This window comes from Kogia breviceps, chromosome 3 (genome assembly GCF_026419965.1).
Source record: "Kogia breviceps isolate mKogBre1 chromosome 3, mKogBre1 haplotype 1, whole genome shotgun sequence".
Taxonomy (NCBI): Eukaryota; Metazoa; Chordata; class Mammalia; order Artiodactyla; family Physeteridae; genus Kogia; species Kogia breviceps.
This window is the reverse complement of record NC_081312.1, coordinates 74,408,594-74,433,707: the sequence shown is the minus strand read 5'-3', so window position 1 is coordinate 74,433,707 and position 25,114 is coordinate 74,408,594. Positions and strand designations below refer to the sequence as shown.

The following is a 25,114-nucleotide window of genomic DNA, read 5'->3' as shown; positions in this document are numbered from 1 at the left end:
CCTTCCCCGTGCCCCTCACTTAGGTTCGACGGTGACGCTGAATTCACTCGAAAGCAGCCCGCCGGCTCCGGCTGACCTCAGCCCGGCGCCCAGCCCCCGGCCCCCGGCCCCCACCCGGCCCGGAATGCTGGCGGCCGGGATTGCATGTTGCAGTACAGAGCTCCGCCTCCCCCGCCCCCAAGCGGCGGCAGCAGAGCTGCGCTTGCCTTGGGGACACTTAACCAGGGCTCCAAGTCGGACCTGCTTCTGGAGTCCCGCCCACGTGGTACTCTTTGATAGGCTTAGAGGGTCTCGTTTTGCCAAATCATTATCCAACATTGTCCTGCCTTTGACTGTAAAGAGCCTCTGAACCACCTGGGTGCAACCCGCGCCGCTCATCTGGTGTCTCCCCGAGCCGCAGAGCTTCGAATGCCGGTACGTAGCGGACAGCTTGGCTCCAACTATGGAATGAGTGGATTTGTACTCTAGAGCGGCTTTGCCACTTACTAAGCCGTGTCACTTTTGCAACTACAGGTTATCTGGCCCTTGCTTTCCTCAATGTAATGACTGCAGAAATAAAGACGGCATTGACTGAAGGAGGAGGGTAAAGGTCAAAAAGAATTTTATTGAACCATCCTTCCCATAATGTCCTGTAGTATAATTTCCTTTGCCTTAATGCCTTGGGAGCGTTTGTTCCCCTCCCAGCCCTTGAGAAGGAGTCCAACCATTTACCCATAATTTTCTCAGTGAAATCTCATTCTCCCTCCAGGCTTGCTCTGAGCTGAAGAAAGGATTGTGCCTTTCTTCATTCCCTGACCTCAGCCTCAGAGCTTTCCCCCAGTCTGTCCAAAGCCTGATTATTCCTATAAGGGCTCTGCCCAGATGCCATCTCTTCCAGGAAGCACTCATGACACCTCCAGATGGAAATAATCCCGTGAAATCCCCAAATACAGGTTATTTTCATGGCTGTCATGGCATGTAACAGTTCCCACCCTGTTCTTTAGGATGACTTCCTAAGAACAGGATGGACCTTTAATTCATCTTCGTCTTCCTGGCACCCCTCCCTTTCTCATCACCACATTCACATTTAGTGTCTGGATATAGGTGACACTCAGTAAATGTTTCTGAATGAATGACACACACCAGAGGTTATCCACACAAAGTATAGGTCATTTATTTCCCTTCTAACCCTGGGCTCAGTACATAGATGGCTTCTCTTCACCCTTTGGGTTGACAATTTTCTCCAGGTTGCTGCTTATAATATGGTAAAGCTCAGCCTGGAAGAAGGCCAGAGGGCAACAGTCAGGTTCTTGGCCTTTCCCCTGCCCCCCTCATCCACCTGCCTTAGGGGCTTACTCCACACTCACATAGAAGGCCCTGAGGTCCAGCACCATGGCCCTGAGCTCTCCATAGGCTGCCTCATCTCGCTCGTGCACCAGGGCCCGGTAATCCATCTGGGATGTGGAAGGTAAAGCTGAGTCAGCCCCATGGGAGGCTGGGACATTAGTCTGGTTTCCTCATACAGGGAATAGGTAACTTGAGGAATGAGCCCCTTCTCAGCCAAGAAATGGGATCCCAGAGGGTCAAACAGAGAAAGGGGTCAAGGTTTTTGAAGCCTAAATCAGTTTTCCTGGGCTTAATATTCTCCACATTGGGAAGGTTACAAATGAGACAAAGAGGACCTCTATCCCCCACTGTCTCATCAGCCCCCATCCCCAGCAGCCTCAGCTAAAAGGCTGGTGGACTGTCCACTTACTACGTGGGTCTCCTTAGAGGCCTTGGCCACAGCATCCCCACGTTCTGAGAAGTACCTGCCGGAAGCAAGAGGAGTAACCACAGGAATGGATGTTCAGAGAGAGGTACTCCCTCAGACCCTTCCCAAAGCCCCGCTTTATCCCGATAGGCATGCCCAGCTTTGGGAGTCCCAAAGAAATGTCCCTGCAGGCCCCGGTGCTGGCCTTCCAGCTGCCCTCACTTGGAAATGGTTGTCTGGAAGGCTTCCACTTTGGTCTTGACTGCATTTACCCTCTCCAGCACCTTTTCCTGTGGTGACAAAAGAGTGGAAAGCAAAGAAAATCCTTCATCTCCTCCCTCCTTCCCTCACCGTCTCCCTCCTCCTCCCAGTTCTTGTCTAGCTCCTATCCCTTACTCCCCAAGTCTCTCCCTGCTGTCAGCATCCTCACACACCCTTTCTCACCTGGATTGCCACCCCAAAGTCATTTCCATCCTCAATTTTGGGGATGAGGTGCTGGATCCATGTGATCACCTATATTAAGAAATATCATGTAGGAATCATTCAACAAACCTTCTATTCTGATTACTACTACTTCCTAATAATAGGTACATTTAACTGAGTACTTATTAGATGGCAGGCACTGTGCTATGTATTATATATCTCATTTAATCTTCACAACAATCTTTCAAGGTATATATATATATTTTTCGCTTGTTTCCAGGTATATATTCTTTTTTTTTTTTTTTTTTTTTTTTTTTTTTTTTTTTTTTTTTGCGGTACGTGGGCCTCTCACTGTTGTGGCCTCTCCCATTGCGGAGCACAGTCTCCGGATGCACAGGCCCAGCGGCCATGGCTCATGGGCCCAGCCGCTCCGCGGCATGTGGGATCCTCCCGGATCAGGGCACGAACCCGTGTCCCCTGCGTCGGCAGGCGGACTCTCAACCACTGCGCCACCAGGGAAGCCCCAAGGTATATATTCTTATTGTACCCACTTAACAGATGAAAAAACTGAGTCACAGGATGTCTAAGTTACTTACTTAAAGTAACCAGTTAGGTAAGTGATAGAGTCAGGATTTGAACAAAGGCAGTCTCCCTCTAGGGCCCAAGCTCTTAAACCAACTCACTGTATCATAGCATCTGTGCTCTGTACCTGGTACAGCAGTAGGTTCTCAGGTTATAGAGATGGATGCAACACAGTCTGATTTGGGGATACCATTGTTATAGAGAACAAAAGGTATCTACACCCAAGGCACAGAAGGAAGCTTCCTACTTGGGGAATAGTTTCCTAAATGAAGGAATTGAATCTCTTAAGGAGACCAGGGCCTGGCCTTGCTCATTTTCTCTGTCCCCCAGTTCCCAGGCTTACCAGAATGCATTTTTCTTTGAGAGTCCAGACTTCTGGCTTAACCAGGGCAAGCAAGGCCAGGAGCTTCTCATTCCCAGGGAGAAAGCCGCACTTAGGGACTGTGAGAAAGAGGGGACTTAGACCCTTTCTTATGCAGTAGTCAGTGTGCCATTTCCCTTTTCCTAGCCACCCCTTCCTCTCTTACCTTCTTTCTTCTCTTGCTTATCCGTTTCCATCTAAGGAAAAAAGGGGGAAAGTAGCATTAGTAGTCATGGAGGTTGGAGGGCCATCATTTACACTGGGTTTATAGCCCAAGCCCTACACCATGAGTGCCTCACCTCATCATCCTTGGGTGGAGGGTCTGGGATGGGGATGTCCAGAGGGGCCCGGAGAGAAGTCATGTCAGTCACGTTGAGGGAGTCCTCCTGCACAGATCTTACTGTCAGGGGCTGCCCAGCCTCTTCCCCTCATCCTGAGTCAGAGCCTTCCCTCCACACATCCCACCCACCCTCTGCCTCCCAACCTAGGCTCAGGCCTCACACTATCCTAATGTTCCCAGTCCACCATTTGCGACTGTTCTCTGCATTTGGAGCCCAGTTGTAGCTGGAGAGGGTGGATGGAGAGGAGAGAGGCCATGGGATGGGGCAGGAGGGGTCCACACTACTCACTTGCAAGAGCTGATTCAGGTATATGATTTTCTGAGGTAAGAACCTGTAGAGGAATTCCTCAGCCTGTGGGTTACATTGCAAGGGTCAGAATCCCAGAAGACGTTCAGTGAGATGTCTGAGAAGTGGGACTGGAAGGGCCCTTGGAAATCATTGACTCCAGTACTTATAAATGAGGGAACTGAGGCCCTGAAAATTGAAGGGAGTTCCCCAAGCTGGGACACAGCAGAACCAAGGTTAGAACTGTGGTATTCCTGCTTTTCGGCCATGGCTTTTCCCTCCACACCAAAAGAGGGGAGAGGAAGTGGTGGAAGTGCAGAAGGTATTAAGAGGGGTACTGGTAAAAGTAGAGATCAGTAATTAAGAGCTTATCTTGGGTGGAGGCTTGATAAGTGAAGTAAGGCACGGGTGGAGGGTGGGTTTGGGGATCAGTCTGAGAAGTTGCAAGCCTCAAGTATTGGCCTACGTTTCTGGGTCAAATCGCTTGAATCCAGAAGACTTACCTCCTGGAAAAGATTTTGCCTGAAGACATCCACCTGCACAGAGAGCGGTACCCGGATGTTGGTTAAGGGTCTCAGTTGTCCAGAGTAAGATCCCACCCCCAATAGGATGTCCTCCTACTTGGCTCAGTCCTTTCCCACCACAAGCCAGATTTCCCTGGAAGCCCATGCTCAGTGCAGAGATTGTCCGGAGGGCAGGAATCTGGTAATCCCCGGGCAGAAGTGAAAGCACTTAGAGAGGTTGGGAGATTTCTCTGGCACGGCCTTGGTCCCTCGGAGCACCCAGTTTGGCCTCCATTTAGGAGGGCTCCTCGGCCCCTTCCTGGCCTCCCGGTCCCCCGTTACCTGTTTGCGGGCTTCCCCGCTCAGGCGCACCCCACAAGGCTTGGCCATGCTGCTCCAGTTCCTGCGAGGTCTCCGGTCTCCCAGTTCGCCGCCTGGGCTTTCGCTTTCACTCCTCACGTCCAGGACCGCCCCCCTCAGCCCCACCCCCTTCCTTCTTTTCCCCCTCCCCCTGGAAGGCCGCAAACAGTAGGGAGCCCCTCTGCCATTCTCGGCCTGTGAGACTAGGAGAGGCGGTGCTGACTCGGTCACAAACCCAGGGGCTGTCCGGGGGAGGAGCTAGGACAAGTGGGACCAGCGGAGACTGAACAGGGGCTGTCCCTCGGAGAAGGGGAGGGGCTTAGAGAGAGGGGAAAGAACTGTCCAAGGACAGTCAGGGTTGGGGTGAGAAGGGTGGGAGAGTGGGAAAGGGGGTGTTAAGTGATGGGGCTCCCCCAGGAAGGCTTGACTGCGGGGAAGGGCCAGAGACGGATCAGGGTGGGCGGGAGAAGTAGTAGGAGGGAGAAGGGACAGAGGATCTGGAAGGGAGAAGGCGCGGGGGCTTCCTCCCGGAGGGCGCCCTATCTTCAAGACTGACTGGAGAAGGAGCTTGCGTGGGGCTCAGGCCGGCCAGAGTTGAGTCCCCAGCTGAGTGGGATTTCCCCTGTGGGGTCTCGGATAGAGAGGAGGGCTTTGAGGGGAATAAAGTAACCCCGCACCGGGGTCTATCCGAAGAGGGGTGGGACCAGCCTGGACCAAGGAGGGGAAGAGCGCCAGAACAGGGTTTGCTGCCTAGGCGCTCTGGGGGAGGAGCCATGGATTATTCATCATTATCATTGGCTGGGACCCTGGGCCACGCCCCCCAGATTTCTTGGCCTCAGCCCTTCCTCAAGCTTAGACCCCGCCCCTTCCCCTGAATCTGTGTCGCAGTCCCGCCCTCTTTCCTAGTACTTCCTGTTCCCGCTAACCCTGGCGTTGGGCCCGGGGCCGAAGAGTGACCGTGCCCTGAGTGACCCGGGGCGTCCGAGCTGACCGGGTCGGGCCGCGAAGCCAGACCCCAGGCGCTCCTGGCCGCGCTCGGGCCGCGCACAGCCTGCGCCGGGTCCCGTCGGGCAGCGGGGTGGGGCTGACTCCTGTCTTAGGATGCCGGGAGAGGAGGAGGAGCGGGCCTTACTGGCGGCCCGCGAGGAGCTGGCGAGCGCCCTGAGGAGGGATTCCGGGCAGGCGTTTTCGCTGGAGCAGCTCCGGCCGCTACTGGTCTCCTCTCTGTCGCCAGCAGCCCGCTACCTGCAGCTGGATGCTGCACGCCTGGTCCGCTGCAACGCTCATGGGGAGGTGAGGCCCGGCCCGGGTTGGGAGGAGGTCAGAGGACCTGAGGCCGGGCCGGGGCTCACAACTCTCTGCTCTCTGACTGCTCCCAGCCCCGAAACTACCTCAACACTCTCTCCACGGCCCTGAACATCCTGGAGAAATATGGCCGCAACCTCCTCAGCCCTCAGCGGCCCCGGTACTGGCGCGGGGTCAAGTTTAATAACCCTGTCTTTCGCAGTACGGTGGATGCTGTTCAGGTGAAGCCCCTGTGCCCCTAATGGGAGAAGGGAACCTAACCTGGGCTGGGGGTTGACTAGAAAGGGCCTGAGGCTGTGCTGAATGGGTTGAGGTCCAGCCCTATTGGGAAGGGGGCCTGCTGGGCGGTGACTGGTTTGAATGTGTGGCAGGGGGGTCGGGATGTTCTGCGATTGTATGGCTACACAGAGGAGCAGCCAGATGGGTTGAGCTTCCCTGAGGGCCAGAAGGAGCCGGATGAGCGACAAGTTGCCACAGTCACACTGGAAGTACTGCTGCTTCGGACAGAGCTCAGCCTGCTGCTACAGGTGAGGTATCTCTAGTCCTGAGGACTTAAGCATCAGGGCTGGGAATCCCAGCCTAACAACAAAGCCAGTGTGGGGACTCCCATGCTGAACCATAGGCATAGTCCCCACAGTAACTTAGGATCTCTCTGTACTTCTCACTCTGTGAACGTTGAGGGACCAGGGCTTTGAGGGAGGGCCTTGTTCCAGGGCTGTAGGTGGGAACTCTTCTTATTTTGTTTGCAGAATACTCATCCAGAACCACAAGCACTGGAGCAGCTGCTGAAATACAAGGGTGAAGATGATGTAAGGAAGGCAGGGATGGGGTTCTGGGGCCTGGCGAACAAAGGGAACCTGTTGTGGGCCTCTGTCCCCAAGCTCTTGCTCATTCCTTGTCCTTTTTCCTCAGATACTGCAGCTCTCAGAGTTTGCCCCCTTACTGAGAGAGATTGCTCCTGGCCCCCTCACCACACCCTCTGCCCCAGGTATTATTGTCCTATATTGGGGGGTGGGAATGCTAGTAGATCATACTGATGGAAATTTCCTCTGTCTTCTTGGTTATCTTCCTTTCTTTTTAAAAAGAGATTAAAATTGTTTCCTTGGGTTGAAAAGATATGCTGAAAAGTTGTCTGTGATTTGTCCCCCTCCACAGCAGATTCAAATGTAACCTGGTCTTTTTTAGAAAGGTGTTCTATTTTTTCCTGTTCTCCAGCCTCCATTCCTGGTCCCTGCTTCCTCTGTGGTTCTGCCCCAGGCACATTGCACTGCTCAGCTTGTAAACAGGCCTTGTGCCCAACTTGCGATCGCCTCTTCCATGGACACCCAGACCGTGCACATCACCTCCGCCAGACCCTGCCTGTGGCCCCCCAGGCCACCCACCTGACCCCCAGGTGAGAGGCCTTTTCTTCTGAGTGGGAGCGAAATTGAGAGAACTTAAAATTATTTGAGTATCTACTATGTGCTGGATTCTGTGCAAAAGAGTGTCTCGTAGAGAGCAAGCAGGCAGTTATTGCTCTCCAGGAGATCATAGGTATACATATCAAGCAAGCAGCAGTCATAGCAAAATAGATTATTTGGGTGTGCAAATAGGTAATAGGAGGATGCAGCTTAGTCAGGAGGATCAGCTCAATCAGTTGGTAGTATTTTAAGCACCTAATAGGGGTCAGGCCCTATGTTAGGGATATTTACCAGCCAGATATGGACTTTAAGTTGTCATTTAAATGTTGAACAGGCTATGGGTATGGCAGTGTTCCAGACATGTGCAAAGGCCAGAGCCATGTGTTGTCCTGCAGGGAATGAGGGATGCCCATGGGTAAGGGTCCCAGGCACCCTCTCAGCAGGCCACGTCTGCTTTTCCATTACAGCTTACCTGCCTCAGCTCCACCACAGCCTCAGTCAACCTCCCTGCTGGCCCTGGGAGACAGCTCTCTTTCTTCCCCTGATCCTGCAAGTGCCCGTCTTCCCTGGCACTGTTCTGCCTGTGCCATGCTGAATGAACCTTGGGCAGTACTCTGTGTGGCCTGTGATCGGCCCCGAGGCTGTAAAGGGTTGGGGCTGGGGATTGAGGGTCCCCAAGGAGCTGGGGGCGTAGAACCCGAGCTTGCACGAGGTCACTGGGCCTGCCAGAGCTGCACCTTTGAGAATGAGGCTGCAGCTGTGCTGTGTGCCATATGTGAGCGACCTCGGCTGGCGCAGCCTCCCAGCTTGGTAGTGGATTCTCAGGATGCCGGCGTTTGCCTGCAGCCCCTTCAGGTAATCTGTTCCTGGCCTTCTCAGCTCTTTATTTGCACCTGTTACCACAGGCCATTCTCTACTTCTTCATTCCCTATTTTCCTTTAGTTCCCTGGTATCTTCCCCCCAGCTTCCTATATTTCCATCTTGAGCCTCAGCCAACCTTCAATGGGATAATTCTTTCTGCCTTCCCAGCAGGAGGATACTTTGCTCTCCTCTGCCCAGACTCCAGTGTGGTACTGTATTCACTGTACCTTCTGCAACTCGGGCCCTGGCTGGGTGTGTGCTATGTGCAACCGGACCAGCAGCCCCATCCCAGTACAGCATACCCCCCAGCCCCTTGCCAGCTCTTTGGAAGAGCGACTCCCTGAACCAGGGCCTCCACGACGCCTCAGTGCCCCCCTGGCCAGTTCCTGTGGGGACCTTGAGAAGCAGCGCCAAGACAAGATGCGGGAAGAAGGTCTCCAGCTAGTGCTCAAGATCCGGGTGAGGATTTGGGCCTGGGATAAGCTTGTGGGGGAAGGGAGAGGCTGCAGTTGATTGATGCAAGTTCTCAAAACCTGTCATTGTTAGCAGCAGCTGCCTCTTATTGAACCCTTCCCCCACGGCAGGTATCATGCTGTGTCCTGCTCACGTGATCGGTGATCTGAGCTCAAGCACTGTCAGCATTTTGGTTCGGGCTAAGGGTGGGTGGAGTGTGCCCTTCCTGATGGGCGCTGTGTCTGGGCGGGACTGTGCCTTAGGAAGGGGAAGCCGGAGGCGCCTGTCCAGAGGAGGTCTTCTCAGCTCTGCAGTACTCGGGCACCGAGGTGCCCCTGCAGTGGCTGCGCTCAGAGCTGCCCTATGTGCTGGAGATGGTGGCTGAGCTGGCTGGACAGCAGGACCCGAGGCTGGGTGCCTTTTCCTGTCAGGAGGCCCGGAATGCCTGGCTGGATCGTCACGGCAACCTGGATGAAGCTGTGGAAGAGTGTGTGCGGGCCCGGCGGAGGAAGGTAGCAGCAGCTGTGCTGGAGGGGGTGCAGGATTGAGGGCTGTGGATCTCAGAGCCTCTCACATTCTTCTTCACTCCTCGCCCCTCCCAACTCACAGGTGCAGGAGCTCCGGTCCTTGGGCTTTGAGCCTGAGGAGGGGTCTCTTCAAGCCTTGTTCCAACACGGGGGTGACGTGGCACGAGCCCTGACTGAGCTACAGCGCCAGCGCCTAGAGCCCTTCCATCAGCGCCTCTGGGACAGTGGTCCTGAGCCCACCCCTTCCTGGGACGGGCCAGATAAGCAGGTGCTGGAAGGAGGTGAAGAGCCCACTTAGTAGGGCTGAGGGCAAACTGAGGGGTAGGCTCTCTGCGGTCTGACAGCCACTTCTTCCCTCTCTACCTGAATCGCCTTGCAGAGCCTGGTCAGACGGCTTTTGGCAGTCCACGCACTCCCCAGCTGGGGCCGGGCAGAACTGGCGCTGGCGCTACTGCAGGAAACACCCAGGAACTATGAGCTGGGGGACGTGGTAGAAGCTGTGAGGCAGAGCCAGGACCGGGCCTTCCTGCGCCGCTTGCTTGCCCAGGAGTGTGCTGTGTGCAGCTGGGCCCTGCCCCGCAACCGGGTAAGTCCCTCCCCACTGCCCCTGGCCTTAGAATTGCTCTGTTCCCTTTGGACCCCCACTCTACCCCAGCCCCTGTCTCTGATCTTGTCTTTTGCTCTGCAGTTGCCTTTGTGCCCCTGAAGTCTTCTGGGAAGGGGAGGGCAGGAATTGGCCACCTCCCTCTCTTTTTTTAAATGTTCTATTATGAGAAATTTCAAACATGCAATAGTAGAGAAAACTGTATAACGGATTCCACTCTCCTTCCCCCCACCATGTATTCATCATGAAGCTTCAGCCGTTATTAATGTATGACCAATCTTTACTTAATCTACACATACATAAGATTATTTTGAAGTAAATCTCAGATGTCAGGTAGTTTATCTGTAATATTTCAATATGTCTCTAAAAGATACAACTCTTTGAAAATATAGCCACAAATACCACTGTCACACCAAAAAAATTACCAGTAATTCTTTAATGTGATCATCAAATACCCAGTTGGTAGGAATAGGCCCCTTTTATCTCCTGAGCCCCTTCTGACTTACTCTAGGTCAGAAGTGGCAGTTCTTTGGCAAAATACAGCCCAGTTTAGTTAGGCTGGCTCTGTATGTTTTTTGTTTTTACTTTTTATTTTAAAATAATTGTAGAGTCATAGGCAGTTATAAAAATAGTACAGAGTCCTGTGTGCTCTTTATCCACCTCCTCCCAATGGTGACATCTTGTATAATCATAGTGCAATATCAAGACCGAGAAATAGATATTGGTACAATGTTAGCTAGACCGCAGGCTTTGTTCATTTTGTGCATTAGTGTGTATGTGTGTAGTTGTATGCCGTTTGATCCCACATGTAGATTCATGTAACCACCACTACAATCAAGATACCACAATGTAACCCCCTTGTGCTACCGCTTTATAGTTGTAACCTTCTTCCCCTCCTCCTGTCATATGGCAGCCACTAGTCTGTTCTCTATTGCTATAGTTTTGTCATTTCAAGGATATTGTTTGTGTTTGCTTTTTTTTTTTTGGCCATGCCACACAGCTTTCAGGATCTTAGTTCCCCAACCAGGGATTGAACCCGGGCCCTCGTCAGTGAAAGTTCGGAGTGCTACCCACTGGACCACCGGGGAATCCAACCCCCTCCCCGGCTTTTTTTTCCTTTTCAAATTAACTTTTTTTTTTTTTTTTTTTGCGGTACGCGGGCCTCTCACTGTTGTGGCCTCTCCCGTTGCGGAGCGCAGGCTCAGTGGCCATGGCTTACGGGCCCAGCCGCTCCGCGGCATGTGGGATCTTCCTGGACCGGGACACGAACCCTTGTCCCCTGCATCAGCAGGTGGACTCTCAACCACTGCGCCACCAGGGAAGCCCTTAAATTAACTTTTAAAAAAATTTTATTTTCTATTGGAGTATATAGTTGATCTACAATGCTGTGTTAGTTTCAGGTGTACAGCAAAGTGATTCAGTTATTGTGTATTTGCTTTTAATTGAATGTGGTTGCCTTTAGAGGGCATTCTTCTGTTAACCTTAGGTCTCACCATTGTCTGTTTTTTTCCATCTGAAAGTCTTCAGACATTTAGGTTGCCCGCCGAGTTGTTATTTAGACCCCAGTTTCATAGCAGACACCTCCTACTGCCCCTCCCCGTGGCTGGCAACTGTAGCTTCTTACCCCCTTCCCTTCCCCTCCACCAGATGCAGGCTCTGACCTCCTGTGAGTGCACTATCTGTCCCGACTGCTTCCGCCAGCACTTCACCATTGCCTTGAAGGAGAAACACATCACAGACATGGTGTGCCCTGCCTGTGGCCGCCCCGACCTCACCGATGATGCACAGCTGCTCAGCTACTTTTCTACCCTCGATATCCAGGTACTGCAGTCCCTAGGACTCAGGGTTCCCTGGGCTTTGAATAGGAGCTTTGCCCACCCGCCACTTCCACATCCTGTTCCCAGCTTCGAGAGAGCCTAGAGCCAGATGCCTATGCGCTGTTCCACAAGAAGCTGACTGAGGGCGTGCTCATGCGAGATCCCAAGTTCTTGTGGTGTGCCCAGGTCAGAGGCCTGCCCAGAGCTGCTGACCGGAGGGAGGGGTGGGGAGTGGTGCCTGGTCAGGCCTCAGACAGCTTTATGCTCTTGCACCCACAGTGCTCCTTTGGCTTCATATACGAGCGTGAGCAGCTGGAGGCAACATGTCCCCAGTGTCACCAGACCTTCTGTGTGCGCTGCAAGCGCCAGGTGAGGCACATCCATCCTTTTGGAAATACCTGCTGAGCCACCTCAGGTACTGTCAGACGTGGGGTGTGCTGGAGAACAGAACAGACCTGAGCTCTGGGCTCAAAGAGTTACAGGCTAGCCAGGGAGGGAGGGAGGACGGGTGAGGGAAGGAGAGAGAGCAGAATTATACATCACCATGAGTTCTATGAAGAAAACAAATAGGAATCTGAGGTTAGGAATAACAGGATGGACCCACCTAGTACACAGGATCGAGAGGTTAGACAAGTCTTCTCTAAAATGGCTGGATTTAAGCTCAGGCATGAAAGTTAAGAAGAATCCAACTATGCAAAGAGTATTTGGGAGAGAAAGAACAACACATGGAAAGGCCAAAGTCAGAAAAAGTGTTGTGTGGCTGGAGCCTCAAGAGCAAGGGTGAGAGTGGCTGGCGGTCGGAGAGGAGCAAGCTGCCAGGTCAGGAGAGGCCGTGAGGCCAATCAAGCAAGGGATTGGCCTTTCATTCTAAGACTGAGCAAGGGGTGATGCTCTCTCTCATTTACCTTTAGAAAGTTTAATATTTGATACCAAAAAGTTACATCTGTCTTTTTTTAAAACTTATTTTAATTAATTAATTAATTAATTAATTAATTAATTTTTGGCTGTGTTGGGTCTTCGTTGCTGCGTGCGGGCTTTCTCAAGTTGAGGCGAGCAGGGGCTACTCTTCGTTGCCACGTGCAGACTTCTCATCGCCGTGGCTTCTCTTGTTGTGGAGCATGGGCTCTAGGCACGTGGGCTCAGTAGTTGTGGCTCGCAGGCTCTAAAGCTCAGGCTCAGTAGTTGTGGCACACGGGCTTAGTTGCTCTGCGGCATGTGGGATCTTCCTGGACCAGGGCTCGAATGCATGTCCCCTGCATTGGCAGGCGGATTCTTAACCACTGTGCCACCAGGGAAGTCCCTGCATCTGTCTTATAAAACACAATAATAAAATGAACACCTATGACCCTACCACCAAACCCTCCAAGCTAGAACACTCCCAGTGCAGTTGGTTACACGTTCAAAGGCACACTGGCTGCAAGGTGGAGGCTGAACCATAGGGGAGCAGGAGTGGAAGCATAGAGACTAGGAATCAAGACGAGACCTGACCTGACCTGGAGTAAAGGTGATCAGAGTAGGGATGAAGAAAAGGACAGGGTTGAGCTAGGGTTGGGTGGTGGAAACAAGACTTGCTGGTGAATGTTTTGGGTGTGAAGAGATGAGAGAACCAAGGCTGACCCCTTGGTTTGGGATTTGAGCAAATGGTGGATGGCAGTGCCATACACTAAGCCAGGGACCGCTGGATCTGAGTGGAGGGGCCAGCAAGAAGGGACTGGGATAGAGCTTTCATGGGAAGCTTGTTTCCATCTGGCAGTGGGAGGAGCAGCACCGAGGCCGGAGCTGTGAAGATTTCCAGAACTGGAAACGCACCAATGACCCGGAGTACCAGGCCCAGGGCTTGGCGATGTACCTTCAGGAAAATGGCATAGGTAAGGTTGCCTGTTTGCCCAGTAATCTCTCATTGCCAGCAGCTCTCTTCCTGAGGGCCTGAGGAGCAGTGGCAGCTAGAACACTGACCTGCTGTCCCTTGCAGACTGCCCCAAGTGCAAGTTCTCATACGCACTGGCCCGAGGAGGCTGCATGCACTTTCACTGCACCCAGTGCCGCCACCAGTTCTGCAGTGGCTGCTACAATGCCTTTTATGCCAAGAATGTGAGTCCAGAGAACGGGGATGGAAGGGCTAGCTGGGTGGGGCTGCCGGGAGTGAGGGGTGGAGGCCATTGAGGAACATCCGAGGGGAAGAGAACAGTGGGGGGTAAAGCACCTCTCTCTGTCCTCTCTCCCCTTCTGCTTGCTCCAGACCCTCCAATGTCTCATCTCCCCCACCCCTACACCCCTCACGCAGGGGTTCCTGAGAGGCCAGGACCCCAACAGTCTCCAACTTCCCCTCTCCCATCTGGGTTTCCGCCAGAAATGTCCAGACCCTAACTGCAGGGTGAAGAAGTCCCTGCACGGCCACCACCCCCGCGACTGCCTCTTCTACCTGCGGGACTGGACGGCTCCTCGGCTCCAGAAGCTGCTTCAGGTCAGGAGCAGCCAGCCTGGCTGGTTTGCTGGTCGCCCAGGAGAGGAGGCAGGGCACAGGGTGGCAGGAAGGGAAAGGCCTGGATGCCGAGAAATCCAGCACGCTGGCATCAAGGGACGCTAACGCCCGTCCTTCTGCCTTCCTCAGGACAATAACGTCATGTTCAACACAGAGCCCCCAGCGGGGGCCCGGGCAGTACCTGGAGGTGAGTGTCAGGACAGGCCTGGGAGAACGCAAGGGGAGGGGCTGGGCTCCCCCTGTGGATGAAGGGGAGGCTTGGGTCTGGGGTTGGACCAGGATGCAGGGCCCATCCCGTGCTTGCTTGTTGTGCTCTTTGGTGACTAAGCCTCCCCAGGCTTGTTTCTTCCTCTGCAAAGTGGGGACCATATCCACCTTGCAGCCAAACTTTTATGGAAGGCCACATTCAAGCGCCTGGCACCTCGATGCTAATTTTATTCTCCCATTCCCAAAGGATAGTGATTCATTAGTTAACTCAGTGACTATTTAATTAAAGACTTACTAGTTGCACTGTTTTAGGTTCCATGAGGGCAACAGAAAGATGTTATATATGATTCTAATCTGCCCCACTTCTTACCATCTGTGTAGAGTAAGACCTTCACAGAATAAGCTAACCTCGCAAGCCTAAATCACAACCAAAAGAGCTGTCTCAAGGGAGTATATGATTATGGGCCAGAAGTCAGCTTGGCTAAAAGCAGGGACAGCAGGGTCCCTACTTCTGTGTTGGAAGTGGTCTGCACCGTGGCATCTCTGGCACAGCTGTTAGAGCAGGGGCTCCTGTCTTCAGTCCCCTCCCTAGAGGCTGCCTCCTGTGCCTCCATCCATATCCTAGTTCTCCTGGGCCTTTGCGGTCAGTGGCCCCCTCCGGACAAAGGGTCCCTTCCTTCCCTTATCCCTAGGTGGCTGCCGAGTGATGGAGCAGAAGGAAGTTCCCGACGGGTTCCGGGACGAAGCCTGCGGAAAGGAGACTCCTGCTGGCTATGCCGGCCTCTGCCAGTGAGTGCCAGGCAGGGCGTGGAGCACGGCGTCAGGGGCACAGGAGCACTGGGGGTGTGCCTGGGCAGAAGAGTGGGTCTCTGCGAGCAGTAGGTCCTGCAAGAAGTGGGAGGGAGGGGCCTCTCTAGGCAAGGGCACAGAAAGGTGGTGTGCATAGGTTGGCAAGGGCCTCCAAGAGCAACTGGCAAGGGGTGTCGGTCTTGTTCATCTGAGTATGCTAGTGCCCAGCACAGTGCTGGACACACTCAGTTGATATCAGCCAAACTTCAGAAGAACAAATATTCTGCCCTCTCATCTCCCCAGGGCACACTACAAAGAGTACCTTGTAAGCCTCATCAATGCCCACTCGCTGGACCCAGCCACCCTGTATGAGGTGGAGGAGCTGGAGACGGCTGCCGAGCGCTACCTGCATGTGCGCCCCCAGCCGCTGCCTGGGGAGGATGCCACCACCTACCATGCCCGCTTGTTACAGGTAAAGCCTCCCCAGCCTCACCTCTGACCCCACTCTCTAGAAGTCCCCTGTCCAGACTGTGTCTGAGCCCCAGGCTTCCAGTATCATCATCTTCTCTCTCCTTCTACAGAAGCTGATAGAAGAGGTGCCCTTGGGACAGAGTATCCCCCGCAGGAGGAAGTAGCTGAGGGCAAGGGTCCCAATGAAGGTCCCGTGATCTGACTCCCCGGGAACACCTCCAGCACCAATAAAGAGGCATTTCCTTGCCCAGGCTTCTTGGTGGTCCTTCTTCCTTCCTGACCCCACCATGGGGGCACCAGGGAAAGGGGGGAGGTGAAGAGAGCTTTGCTAAAGGCCCCCTGCAGCCTGCCACCTGACCCTCTCCGGACTTAGGCAGAAGGAATTGACTTAGGCAGAAGGAATTGACGCTGTGGGAGGCGAAGGGCTGCCCTCCCCCCATCCAGCCACCTGGCCTGGACTTCTTCCTTCCCTGCCTCCTTTCTTTCTTTCATTGAATTCAGCTGACGTTTGAGGTGACCTAGTAGGTACCAAGCAGGCACTGTGGGGGAACACAGAAGCACAAGTGGTACAGAGCTATCCAGAGGCTCCAGGCCAGACTCCGGGACACTGCGGCCTCCCTGGGGAAGCAGCAGTGTCATAGAGGTGGTCTAACACAAGCAAGGAGTATCTTGAGGGAGGAAAGGGAATGAGCCTGAGGCAGTAGGGTCCCTCCTCCAGACTCTGACTGCAGGATTCCTACGATAAGATTCTCAGATGCTGCTTCCCCCTGGTGGTAACCAGTTACCCTGCAACTCGGAGACCACGTGATTTCGGGGAAAAGGACCTCCCTGGAGGAGAACTGAAACTTAGGGTGGGGACTGTAGAAAGGGGCGGAGAGATCCAGGAGCTGCCTAGCCGGGAGCTGAGCTGAGGTCAGCTGAGCCCTGGGACAGCCTGCACAGCAGCTCAGGTAAGATTAACCAAAAAATAGGTGTCAGCCTGGGTCTAGGTGGGAAGGCCCGTCTAGACTGGAGGTGGTGGGTAGAGGCTCCTGGGGATCCCTCTGCTAGACAGAAGAATAGACAGAAGGCCTGTGAGCCGGGGAGCTGGAATTTGGCGTGAGTGAAAGACCGATGGGGGGGCCCGGTGTCCCAAGCCCTCTAGGCAAAGGACAGGAGGACCTGCTGCCGGGACAGGAGGACCTGCTGCCGGGTTGTTTGGGGAAGAAGACTGCTGCACTCTCCTGATTGTTTTCTTGCCTACTAGTCCTGCCCACTTCTGCCCGCCCACAGCTCTGCCCCTGCCCCCAGCTCCCTGCCCCACCTACCCCTGGGACAAGCGGAGTTGGGGGAAGGTTGGGGGTCATCAAAGGATAGGTTATGGGAGTGGCGAGTGAACAATGTTGTTGAGGCATCTCACAAGCAGCCTCTGTGTCTGTAAATACTTGGGGATCCAGACAGGGCCTCTCACCAGGAGCAGGACACCAGGGGAACAATAGATTCCTGAAAAACCTTAAAATTAAGACCAACGCCTAAGGTTCCCTTCCAGATGTCACAGCTCGGGATGTTAAAAATAAAGTATTTTTGGTCATCGCTAGTGATGGCAGAAATGAAACAATTCAGCCTCAGAAGTTTGAGATTATGTCTATAGAGGCAAAAGATGGATGAGATCTCTAGGGTCCCTTGCCGGAATCCAACCCCAAGGGCCAGGATCTCACTTTTCCCAAAGTATCAGTTCCCTGACACTTCCTGCTGCTTTTATACCCAGGATGGCATCAGGCAGGGCACGTTGCACCCGAAAGCTCCGGAACTGGGTGGTGGAGCAAGTGGAGAGCGGGCAGTTCCCAGGAGTGTGCTGGGAAGATGAGGCTAAGACCATGTTCCGGATTCCCTGGAAGCACGCAGGCAAGCAGGACTTCCGGGAGGATCAGGATGCTGCCTTCTTCAAGGTGAAAGTCCCGGAAACCGGCCCCTTGGAGGGAGGGATAGAATATACACTGGCACTGTCACCCTCAAGCGGTTGCATCCACCTGGGTTTCAGATAAAGGGGAGGTTGCAGGGTAGAACCAGCTACGTTACATAATTGTCAGAGCCCCGTGCAAGATGAAAATGCAGACCTTAGTAAGGATCTCAAGTTGGTGATAGCTGAGCATAAACCTAGCATAGGCCCTTCTGTGTGAGCACTCAGGCCACACATCCGTGAAACCAGCCTCGGTAAAGGATCTGCGGTCCACAACGTGCTGCCTCTTGTTTAACTTCTGCTGTGTCCTAGGCCTGGGCGATATTTAAGGGAAAGTACAAGGAGGGGGACTCGGAAGGCCCTGCTATCTGGAAGACTCGTCTGCGCTGTGCTCTGAACAAGAGTTCTGAGTTCCAGGAGGTTCCTGAGAATGGCCACAGGGATGGGGCTGAGCCCTACAAGGTGTACCGGCTGCTGCCACCCGAAACCCTCCCCGGTGGGTGTCCCTTTGCCCCGCCACTCCTAGAATCAGCAGCCCGGGGAGGAAGGATGGAGCCTTGCGCCTCCTGGGAGGATGGTGGCCTCCCTTCAGGCCCCTTGGTCAGAGTTCTGACCTGTCCTTGGGGAGCAGGTTCCCTGTTAGTCCTGCCCATCCTTGCACTGCCTCCTATCTCTCCCCTTCCCTCTGCCCACTTAAGGCTCTGACCTTCCTCTCCCTCTCAACATTCCGCAGCTCAGCCAGGGACCCAGAAATCACCATCAAAGCGACACCACAGTTCTGTGTCCTCTGAGAGGAAGGAGGACGAGGTTACCACGAAGAACTGCATACTCAGCCCCTCCTTGCTCCAGGACCCCCTCAAAAATGTGAGCTGGGGAGGGAACCGGTGGGTCTGAGGACAGAGCAGTAGCTGGGGGAGAGGTGGGCTAACAATAGAAACTGTGTCTGTAGGAGCTGGTGGAGAGCAGTGGGGGAGCAGCCTCTTCAGACTCCGGGAGCAGCAGCAGCAGCAGCAGCCCAGAGCCTCAGGAAGGTACTGAGCGCTCTGCCTCTTGTGTCACCCTCATGCCACACCCTCTGGCCCTTGGACTCCCCAGTCCCCTCTGAATGACCAGTGCCTCTGCCTCCCACCCAGGTAGGGACACAGCTGAGGCCCCTCTCCAAGGAAATCTGGTATCCCCAGAGCTTCTGCCCCCTCCAGGTTCAGGTACTTGGCGTTTCTGACCCACCCCTGCCCGCGTCCTCCCTTGTCCTCCTGTGGCTATGCGTGTGTTATTAATCTGTCAGGGCTTGCAGCAAAATCGGGGCCACCTTACTCAGAGGCACTGGTTTCTAGGCAGTGTACCCGCCACCACTCCAAACAGCTCACTTCTCAAAAATACCTCCTACAGACTGTGTTCCCTGGAAATCCACTTTGAGACATTGATTCTGTTGGTTAAGGAGAGGACCAATCTCTGGGACCCTCTTGTAAACTGTAAGGCCCTGGCCATTAAGGCCTCAGTGAGAATCTGTGTATTAGCTGCTCTCCTGAGTGATGGGAAAGTATGATGGGAAGACTTCTGGGCTGCCGAGGGTTGGCGGTGAGGATGAGGAGGGAGGGCACCTTCTCTATACTTAGAAGGTACTGCTGCTGCCCCCACCTTGCGGCCTGCTTGGTCCTCACCAGCCCTTACCTGGTTTCTCTCTCTGAGCCTCACATTCCTCGCCAGCAAAATGAGGATGCTGGATTTGCAGGAAGCCTCTCTTCATTTCTCCAGAGCCTCTTGCTGGCCAGTGGGCCCCTGGGGAGGGGCGCCGGTGCAGCTGGCCTTTCTTTGTCCGCAGACTACTCTCTGCTGCTCACCTTCATCTACGATGGACGTGTGGTGGGTGAGGCCCAGGTGCAGAGCCTGGACTGCCGCCTCGTGGCTGAGCCCTCGGGCTCCCATTGCGGCATGGAGCAGGTGATATTTCCCAAACCCGGCCCACAAGAGCCCACCCAGCGCTTGCTGAGCCAGCTCCAGAGAGGGGTCCTGGTGGCCAGCAACTCCCGAGGCCTCTTTGTGCAGCGCCTTTGCCCCATCCCCATCTCCTGGGATGCGCCTCAGGCTCCACCTGGTCCAGGCCCACACCTGCTGCCCAACAATGAGTGCGTGGAGCTCTTCAGAACCGCCTATTTCTGCAGAGGTGAGGCTGCTCCCGCCGAGCACCTGAGCCCCTTCCCCCACCTCTGTTCCCCCTCCGTGGGCCTGGCCACCACCCTGCGCCCCCTCCAGCACATCCCCTGCGCTCGTGCAGTGCTCAGCCCCGGCAGCCCCCCTTCCCTAGCCAAGGCCGCAGAAGATGAGGACCAGGTGAGCCCAGCACCAGGGTGTCATGCCTCGGGAGCACCACCACATGGGAGCGTACAGTAATCATGGGAAGGTGCGCCTCGTGGCACCCCACACCGGACACACCTGCACAGCGACCACTCACACATTCGCGAGAGCTGCGCGCATCACGTGCCCTCGCCCACCGCTCAGCCGCCCCTCAGCTTGCCCCTCTCCCATCCACGCTTGGAATCCCACTTCCTGCCTCCATTCCACTCTCAATTGGACTTTTGGAGTGGGGGCCCGGAGTATAGGGGACCCAGGGCCACGGGGTGCCCTAGTGCAGGGAGGCTGTGAGCAGGCAACAGAGGTGTGGCACAACTGTGTTAGCAGCCAGGGCTGCCGCCAAGAGGACTCTAAGCTCCCCCAGCTTCCCCAGGTTTCAGGTTTTGTGATGACTGGCTACCTCTAAAAGGGGGCCCCTTTCCCTATTTGTCCACTGGCGAGTAGCAGCTTAGTTCCTAGCATTTCCCCTGGCACCAGGCAATAGCCTCACCACCCCGAGGCTCCTGCTCTGGCCTTGGTCTCTGAGTGGCCCCACTGCCACCACTCTTTCTCCATTATGGGATCCTCCCCAATCCCTCCCTGCCTGAGACCCTCTGTCTTCTCTTTCTTCCAACTCTTGGCCTTTTCTCTCAGACCTGGCCAGGTACTTCCAGGGCCTGGGCCCCGCACCCGAGTTCAAGGTGACACTGAATTTCTGGGAGGAGAGCCCTGACCCCAACCACACCCCACAGAGTCTTATCACAGTGCAGGTGAGTCGGGATAGGGCAAGAACAGCCTGCCTGTATGGGAGTGGGGTGTTCAGGAGGAAGAGGGCCTCCCGGGGAAGGAGCCCCTGGGTGTAGTGTCTGGCTCTGCCTGCCGTGCGCACAACCCCCTCCCCCCACCTCTTCGTGCAGATGGAGCAGGCCTTTGCCCGACATTTACTGGAGAAGACTCCAGAGGATCAGGCAGCCATCCTGTCCCTGGTGCAGAGCCTGGAGGACCCGGCCTCCTTCTCCTCTCTCTGCTCCTCCTATCTGCTTTGAGAGAGCCTCTTCCTCCACGCTCTCAACCTGCCTCCCATGGTGATCATTCTCATTGGTTGTCTGTGGTGATTTAGTCCTTGAACTCCTCATAGACCCTGGTTGGTGGGGAACTCAAGGATGACTTTTTTTTTTTTAAATTTTGAGATATACCCTCTTTCGTCTCTGAGGAACTGGACTGGGCAAGTACAGATGGCGTGAACTCGGGGGGCCTTTCCCTCTGCCCGCAACCCTAAAACCTAGCACTTTATATTTTCTTATTAGATCTTCATGAAGGATTGAAAATAAAATTTTATTGAAAAGGAATTAGCATTGGAGTTGTTGAGAGAAGAAGGCAGCAGGGTCACAGAGAGATGATGGGGATGTAACCTGAGGGCAGGGCACTCGGGTTCTCTTCCTGCTGTCATCTCTGGGCCTCTTTCCTCTCCTCCAACCACAGGTTCGGGCTAGCAAGCTGTCTGGGCTAGGAAGCTTCGGGTTCTGGGCCTGGCTCTCTGTACCCTCTAGGCAACCAGAATTAGGGAGAGGGTTGGGGTCAGCCAAAAAGAGGGGCACTGAGCCTATGGCCACTGTAGCCACCTTCATAAGGGAAATCCGGTGTCCACAGTCCTTGGCTAGAGGCCTCCGATTCAGCCTAGGGTTGGACTCTGGTCTGGAGGTCTCAATGAACAGACCTGAAACGATGAGCTAGAGGCCCTGGGGCCTGGCAGGGGACGAAATCAGAGGGAAGAGTGGCCGAACCTCCTGTGCCCTGGGCAGACCATGCCCTGGTGCCTCTTCTCCCAGTACCTGGGGCACTGTCACCCCAACTGAAGGCTGCTCCCAAACAGGTCTCCTCACTCTACCTGCGCGCCACGACAGACGACATGGCCTAGACTGCCACATCACCAGCACTCTGTCTGCTGGGATCCCAGGGGTCCAAATCCACGAACACCACTCTCTCTTGCCCCGTGTTTATCTTGCTCCCAAACTGGTAGTTCTTCACAAGGCCACTGGTCATCCTACCTCATCCTACACTCATCTCCACCAGACTAGTTCACCGCTTAACCCGACTGCCACAGCCTCCAGCTTCCCACTTCCCGTACATGCCACCAAATTGGTGGAGAGGTAGCCTCCCAGACCGGCTCCTTCCTGTCCTGTCACTTTTATAAGCTTTGAGTGGCTTACTGACATGATCAAATCTGGATGTCTAGATTCTTGAGGAACTTCTTGCTGTCTCACCTGACAAACTTCACTGCTTTTGAGCCTTTCTGCCTCCTTGGACCTTCCTTGTTTTCAGTCTCCCTCATCGTCATCCTGAGAAGCCAGGAGCCCCAACAGGCATCTGCATAGGCAGTGAGGAAATTGGGTACTGAGTGTGCAGGTGCACAGGCCCTGCTGAAATCCCTCCTGGACCTTCACTTCATTTTCTGTTATACCCCACATCCAACCCAGCAGCAAATCCTATCATTCCTTCCTTCAAAATCTATCCTGAATCTGACTCTGCTTCCCTCACCAAGACTGGTTCAAACACCATCATCTCACACCTCTTCTTTCTGCTTCCTTCCACATCTTTTCTGCTTCCACTCTTGTCCACCTTCAGCCCATTCTCAACACAGAAGAGATCCTCATAACACATAAATCTTACCATGTCATTCCTCTGCTTGAAATCCTCCACTGACTTTCAGTTCACTCAGGGTAAGAGCCCAAATCCTTACAATGGCCTTCATGGTGATATGGCCCCATTCCCCTTTCTAACCTCACCCCTTGCTATTCTCCTCAGTTACTTTGCTCCAGGCTTCCTGAACCCACCAGACATTTCTGCCTCAGGACCTTTGCACTTGCTGGTTCTTTTGTCTAAAACACTCTTCCTTCAGGTAAGCACATGACTTGACCCTCTCTTTAGAGAGGGCTTCCCTGAGCAACCAACTCAAATAGCAGCCCTCACTATTCTCTGTTCTCTTATGCTGCCTCATTTTTCTTCATAGCACTGATTACCACTTCACACATTTCTATTTGTCTACTTGTTTGTCATCACTCCTTCCCTATTCCATGAGAACAGGGGTTTGTTTTGTTCATTGCTATATCCCCAGTGTCTAGAGTAGTGCCTGGCACTTGGTAGGCATGTAATAAATACTTGTTGAATGAATGGACAGATGAATGAGCAAATTACTGTGTCCTTTATCTCTTAAATTAGGTCCTAAGCACCTTAAGGGCAGGTGCCCGCACTTTATCATATTTGTGCCCCAGCGTGAACACTTATGAACACTGACAATATATGTACAGTGATCAAAACAATCTGTAAGTATCATGTAGAAACCAATTTAGCCAAGCACCATGGAATAGGGATTGGAAACACTGGAATTCAAAAGAGCAGAGTTCCCAACCGGGCTGCCACTAAGGAGCTGTGTGGTCTGGAACAAACAGTCCATATGGGCCTCTGTTTTCTCATCTGTAAAGGCAAGTCTTGGACTAGATTTTGAAATCCCGTTCAGCCTTGATATTCTGTGGTAAATTTAGGGCAATTGCACATTCCTCTGACAAACATTTGCTGAGCTAAGTTTTAGGCACTAATGGAAAAAACAACCTCTCAAGAGTTCCCGGATTGAAGGAACAAAATAGGGTCAGCTTGGCTGCAATAAGAGCTGAGTCTTTTTTTTAAAAAAAATTAAACTATAGTTGACTTACAATATTGTATTACTTTCAAGTGTATAGCAAAGTGGTTCAGTTATATATTTTTCCAGATTCTTTCCATCATAGGTTATTACAAGATATTGAATATATAGTTCCTTGTGCTATACAGTAGGTCCTTGTTGATTATCTATTTTATATATAGTGGTGTGTATCTGTTAATCCCATACTCCTAATTTATCCCTCCCTCCCCTTTCCCCTTTGGTAACTATAAGTTTTTTCCTATGTTTGTGAGTCTGTTCCTGTTTTGTAAATAAGTTCGTTTGTATTCTTTTTTAGATTCTACATATAAGTGATATCATATAATATTTGTCTTTCTTGGTCTGACTTCACTTAGTATGATAATCTCTAGGTCCATCCTTGTTGCTGCAAAAGGATTATTTTGTTCTTTTTTAGGGCTGAGTAGTATTCTATTGTATATATATGTACCACATCTTCTTTCTCCGTTCATCTGTTGATGGACACCTAGGTTGCTTCCACATCTTTCCTGTTGCAAATAATGCTGCTGTGAACATTGGGGTGCACATGTCTTTTCAAATTAGAGTTTTCATCTTTTCTGGATATATGCCCAGGAGCAGGATTGCTGGATCATAGGTAGCTCTATTTTTAGTTTGTGTTTTTAAATAAATTTATTTTTGGCTGCGTGCGGGCTTTCTCTAGTTGTGGCGAGTGGGGGCTACTCTTCGTTGTGGTGTGCGGGCTTCTCACTGCGGTGGCTTCTCGTTGCGGAGCATGGGCTCTAGGCGCACGGGCTTCAGTGGTTGTGGCACCCAGGCTCTGTAGTTGTGGCTCACGGGCTTTATAGAGTGCAAGCTCAGTAGTTGTGGCGCACAACTTAGTTGTTCTGTGGCATGTGGTTTAGTTGTTCTGCAGGGCTTAGTTGTTCTGCGGCATGTGGGATCTTCCTGGACAAGGGGTCAAATCTGTGCCCCCTGCATTGGCACGTGGATTCTTAACCAGTGAGCCAGCAGGGAAGTCCCTATTTTTAGTTTTTTAAGGAACCTCCATACTTTTTTCCATTATGGCTATGCCAATTTACATTCCCACCAACAGTGTAGGAGGGTTTCCTTTTCTCTACACCCTCTCCAGCATTTATTGTTTGTAGACTTTTTAATGATGGCCATTCTGATCGAAGTGAGGTGATACCTTACTGTATTAATAGTTTGGGGAGACTTCCCTGGTGATCCAGTGGGTAGGACTCCATGCTCCCAATGCAGGGAGCCCGGGTTCGATCCCTGGTCACGGAACTAGATCCCGCATGCATGCCCCAACTAAGAGTCCACATGCCACAACTAAGAAGTCTGCATGCTGCACCTAAGAGATCCTGCATGCAGCCAAAGTAAATAAATATTTTTAAGTAAAGTAAAATAAATAGTTTTGACTTGCATTTCTCTAATAATTAGCGATGTTGAGCATCTTTTCATGTGCCTGTTAGCCATCAGTATGTCTTCTTTGGAGAAATGACTATTTAGGTCTTCTGCCCATTTTTTGATTGGGTTTTTTGGGTTTTTTTTTGATATTGAGTTGTATGTGCTGTTTGTATATTTTGGAAATTAAGCCTGTGTCGGTCACATCGTTTGCAAATATTTTCTCCCATTCGGTAGGTTTTTTCCTTTTGTTTATGGTTT

The 25,114-nt window shown here is 53.0% G+C and overlaps 3 protein-coding genes across 14 annotated transcripts; 2 read left to right on the top strand and 1 right to left on the bottom strand.

Annotated features, from left to right (window-relative positions):
• Positions 1-1,128: 1,128 nt before the first annotated feature.
• PSME2 (proteasome activator subunit 2) lies at positions 1,129-5,339 on the bottom strand. 2 transcript variants are annotated; one of them, XM_059056148.2, is made up of 11 exons: positions 4,570-5,339; positions 4,228-4,260; positions 3,728-3,790; positions 3,398-3,484; positions 3,265-3,295; positions 3,081-3,178; positions 2,177-2,245; positions 1,955-2,022; positions 1,736-1,790; positions 1,347-1,433; positions 1,129-1,256 (listed from the first exon to the last, which is right to left on the bottom strand). In XM_059056148.2, exons 1-11 carry the CDS (start codon positions 4,615-4,617, stop codon positions 1,176-1,178), a joined length of 720 nt encoding a protein of 239 aa, XP_058912131.1. In that variant the 5' UTR covers positions 4,618-5,339; the 3' UTR covers positions 1,129-1,175. The 2 variants fall into 2 exon arrangements, with proteins under 2 accessions (XP_058912131.1, XP_066884830.1); XM_067028729.1 differs by lacking the exon at positions 1,736-1,790.
• Positions 4,903-15,755, top strand: RNF31 (ring finger protein 31). 9 transcript variants are annotated; one of them, XM_059058433.2, is made up of 21 exons: positions 4,903-5,880; positions 5,967-6,113; positions 6,264-6,419; positions 6,642-6,701; positions 6,805-6,880; positions 7,108-7,285; positions 7,760-8,147; positions 8,322-8,612; positions 8,870-9,118; positions 9,216-9,401; positions 9,513-9,719; positions 11,385-11,558; positions 11,642-11,740; positions 11,834-11,923; positions 13,308-13,422; positions 13,527-13,645; positions 13,905-14,018; positions 14,166-14,223; positions 14,936-15,032; positions 15,336-15,504; positions 15,614-15,755. In XM_059058433.2, exons 1-21 carry the CDS (start codon positions 5,689-5,691, stop codon positions 15,665-15,667), a joined length of 3,219 nt encoding a protein of 1,072 aa, XP_058914416.1. In that variant the 5' UTR covers positions 4,903-5,688; the 3' UTR covers positions 15,668-15,755. The 9 variants fall into 9 exon arrangements, with proteins under 9 accessions (XP_058914416.1, XP_066884791.1, XP_066884787.1 ...); XM_067028690.1 differs by having other exon boundaries at positions 4,929-5,880; positions 9,038-9,118; XM_067028686.1 differs by having other exon boundaries at positions 5,470-5,880; positions 13,839-14,018.
• On the top strand, positions 15,751-21,122 carry IRF9 (interferon regulatory factor 9). 3 transcript variants are annotated; one of them, XM_067028722.1, is made up of 9 exons: positions 15,751-16,453; positions 17,251-17,431; positions 17,755-17,938; positions 18,176-18,306; positions 18,392-18,473; positions 18,576-18,647; positions 19,265-19,606; positions 20,428-20,543; positions 20,691-21,122. In XM_067028722.1, the coding sequence occupies exons 2-9, from the start codon at positions 17,252-17,254 to the stop codon at positions 20,817-20,819; spliced, it is 1,236 nt and encodes a 411-aa protein (XP_066884823.1). In that variant the 5' UTR covers positions 15,751-16,453; position 17,251; the 3' UTR covers positions 20,820-21,122. The 3 variants fall into 3 exon arrangements, with proteins under 3 accessions (XP_066884823.1, XP_066884824.1, XP_058914494.2); XM_067028723.1 differs by lacking the exon at positions 18,576-18,647 and having other exon boundaries at positions 16,357-16,453; XM_059058511.2 differs by lacking the exon at positions 15,751-16,453 and having other exon boundaries at positions 17,228-17,431.
• The last annotated feature ends 3,992 nt before the right edge of the window (positions 21,123-25,114 follow it).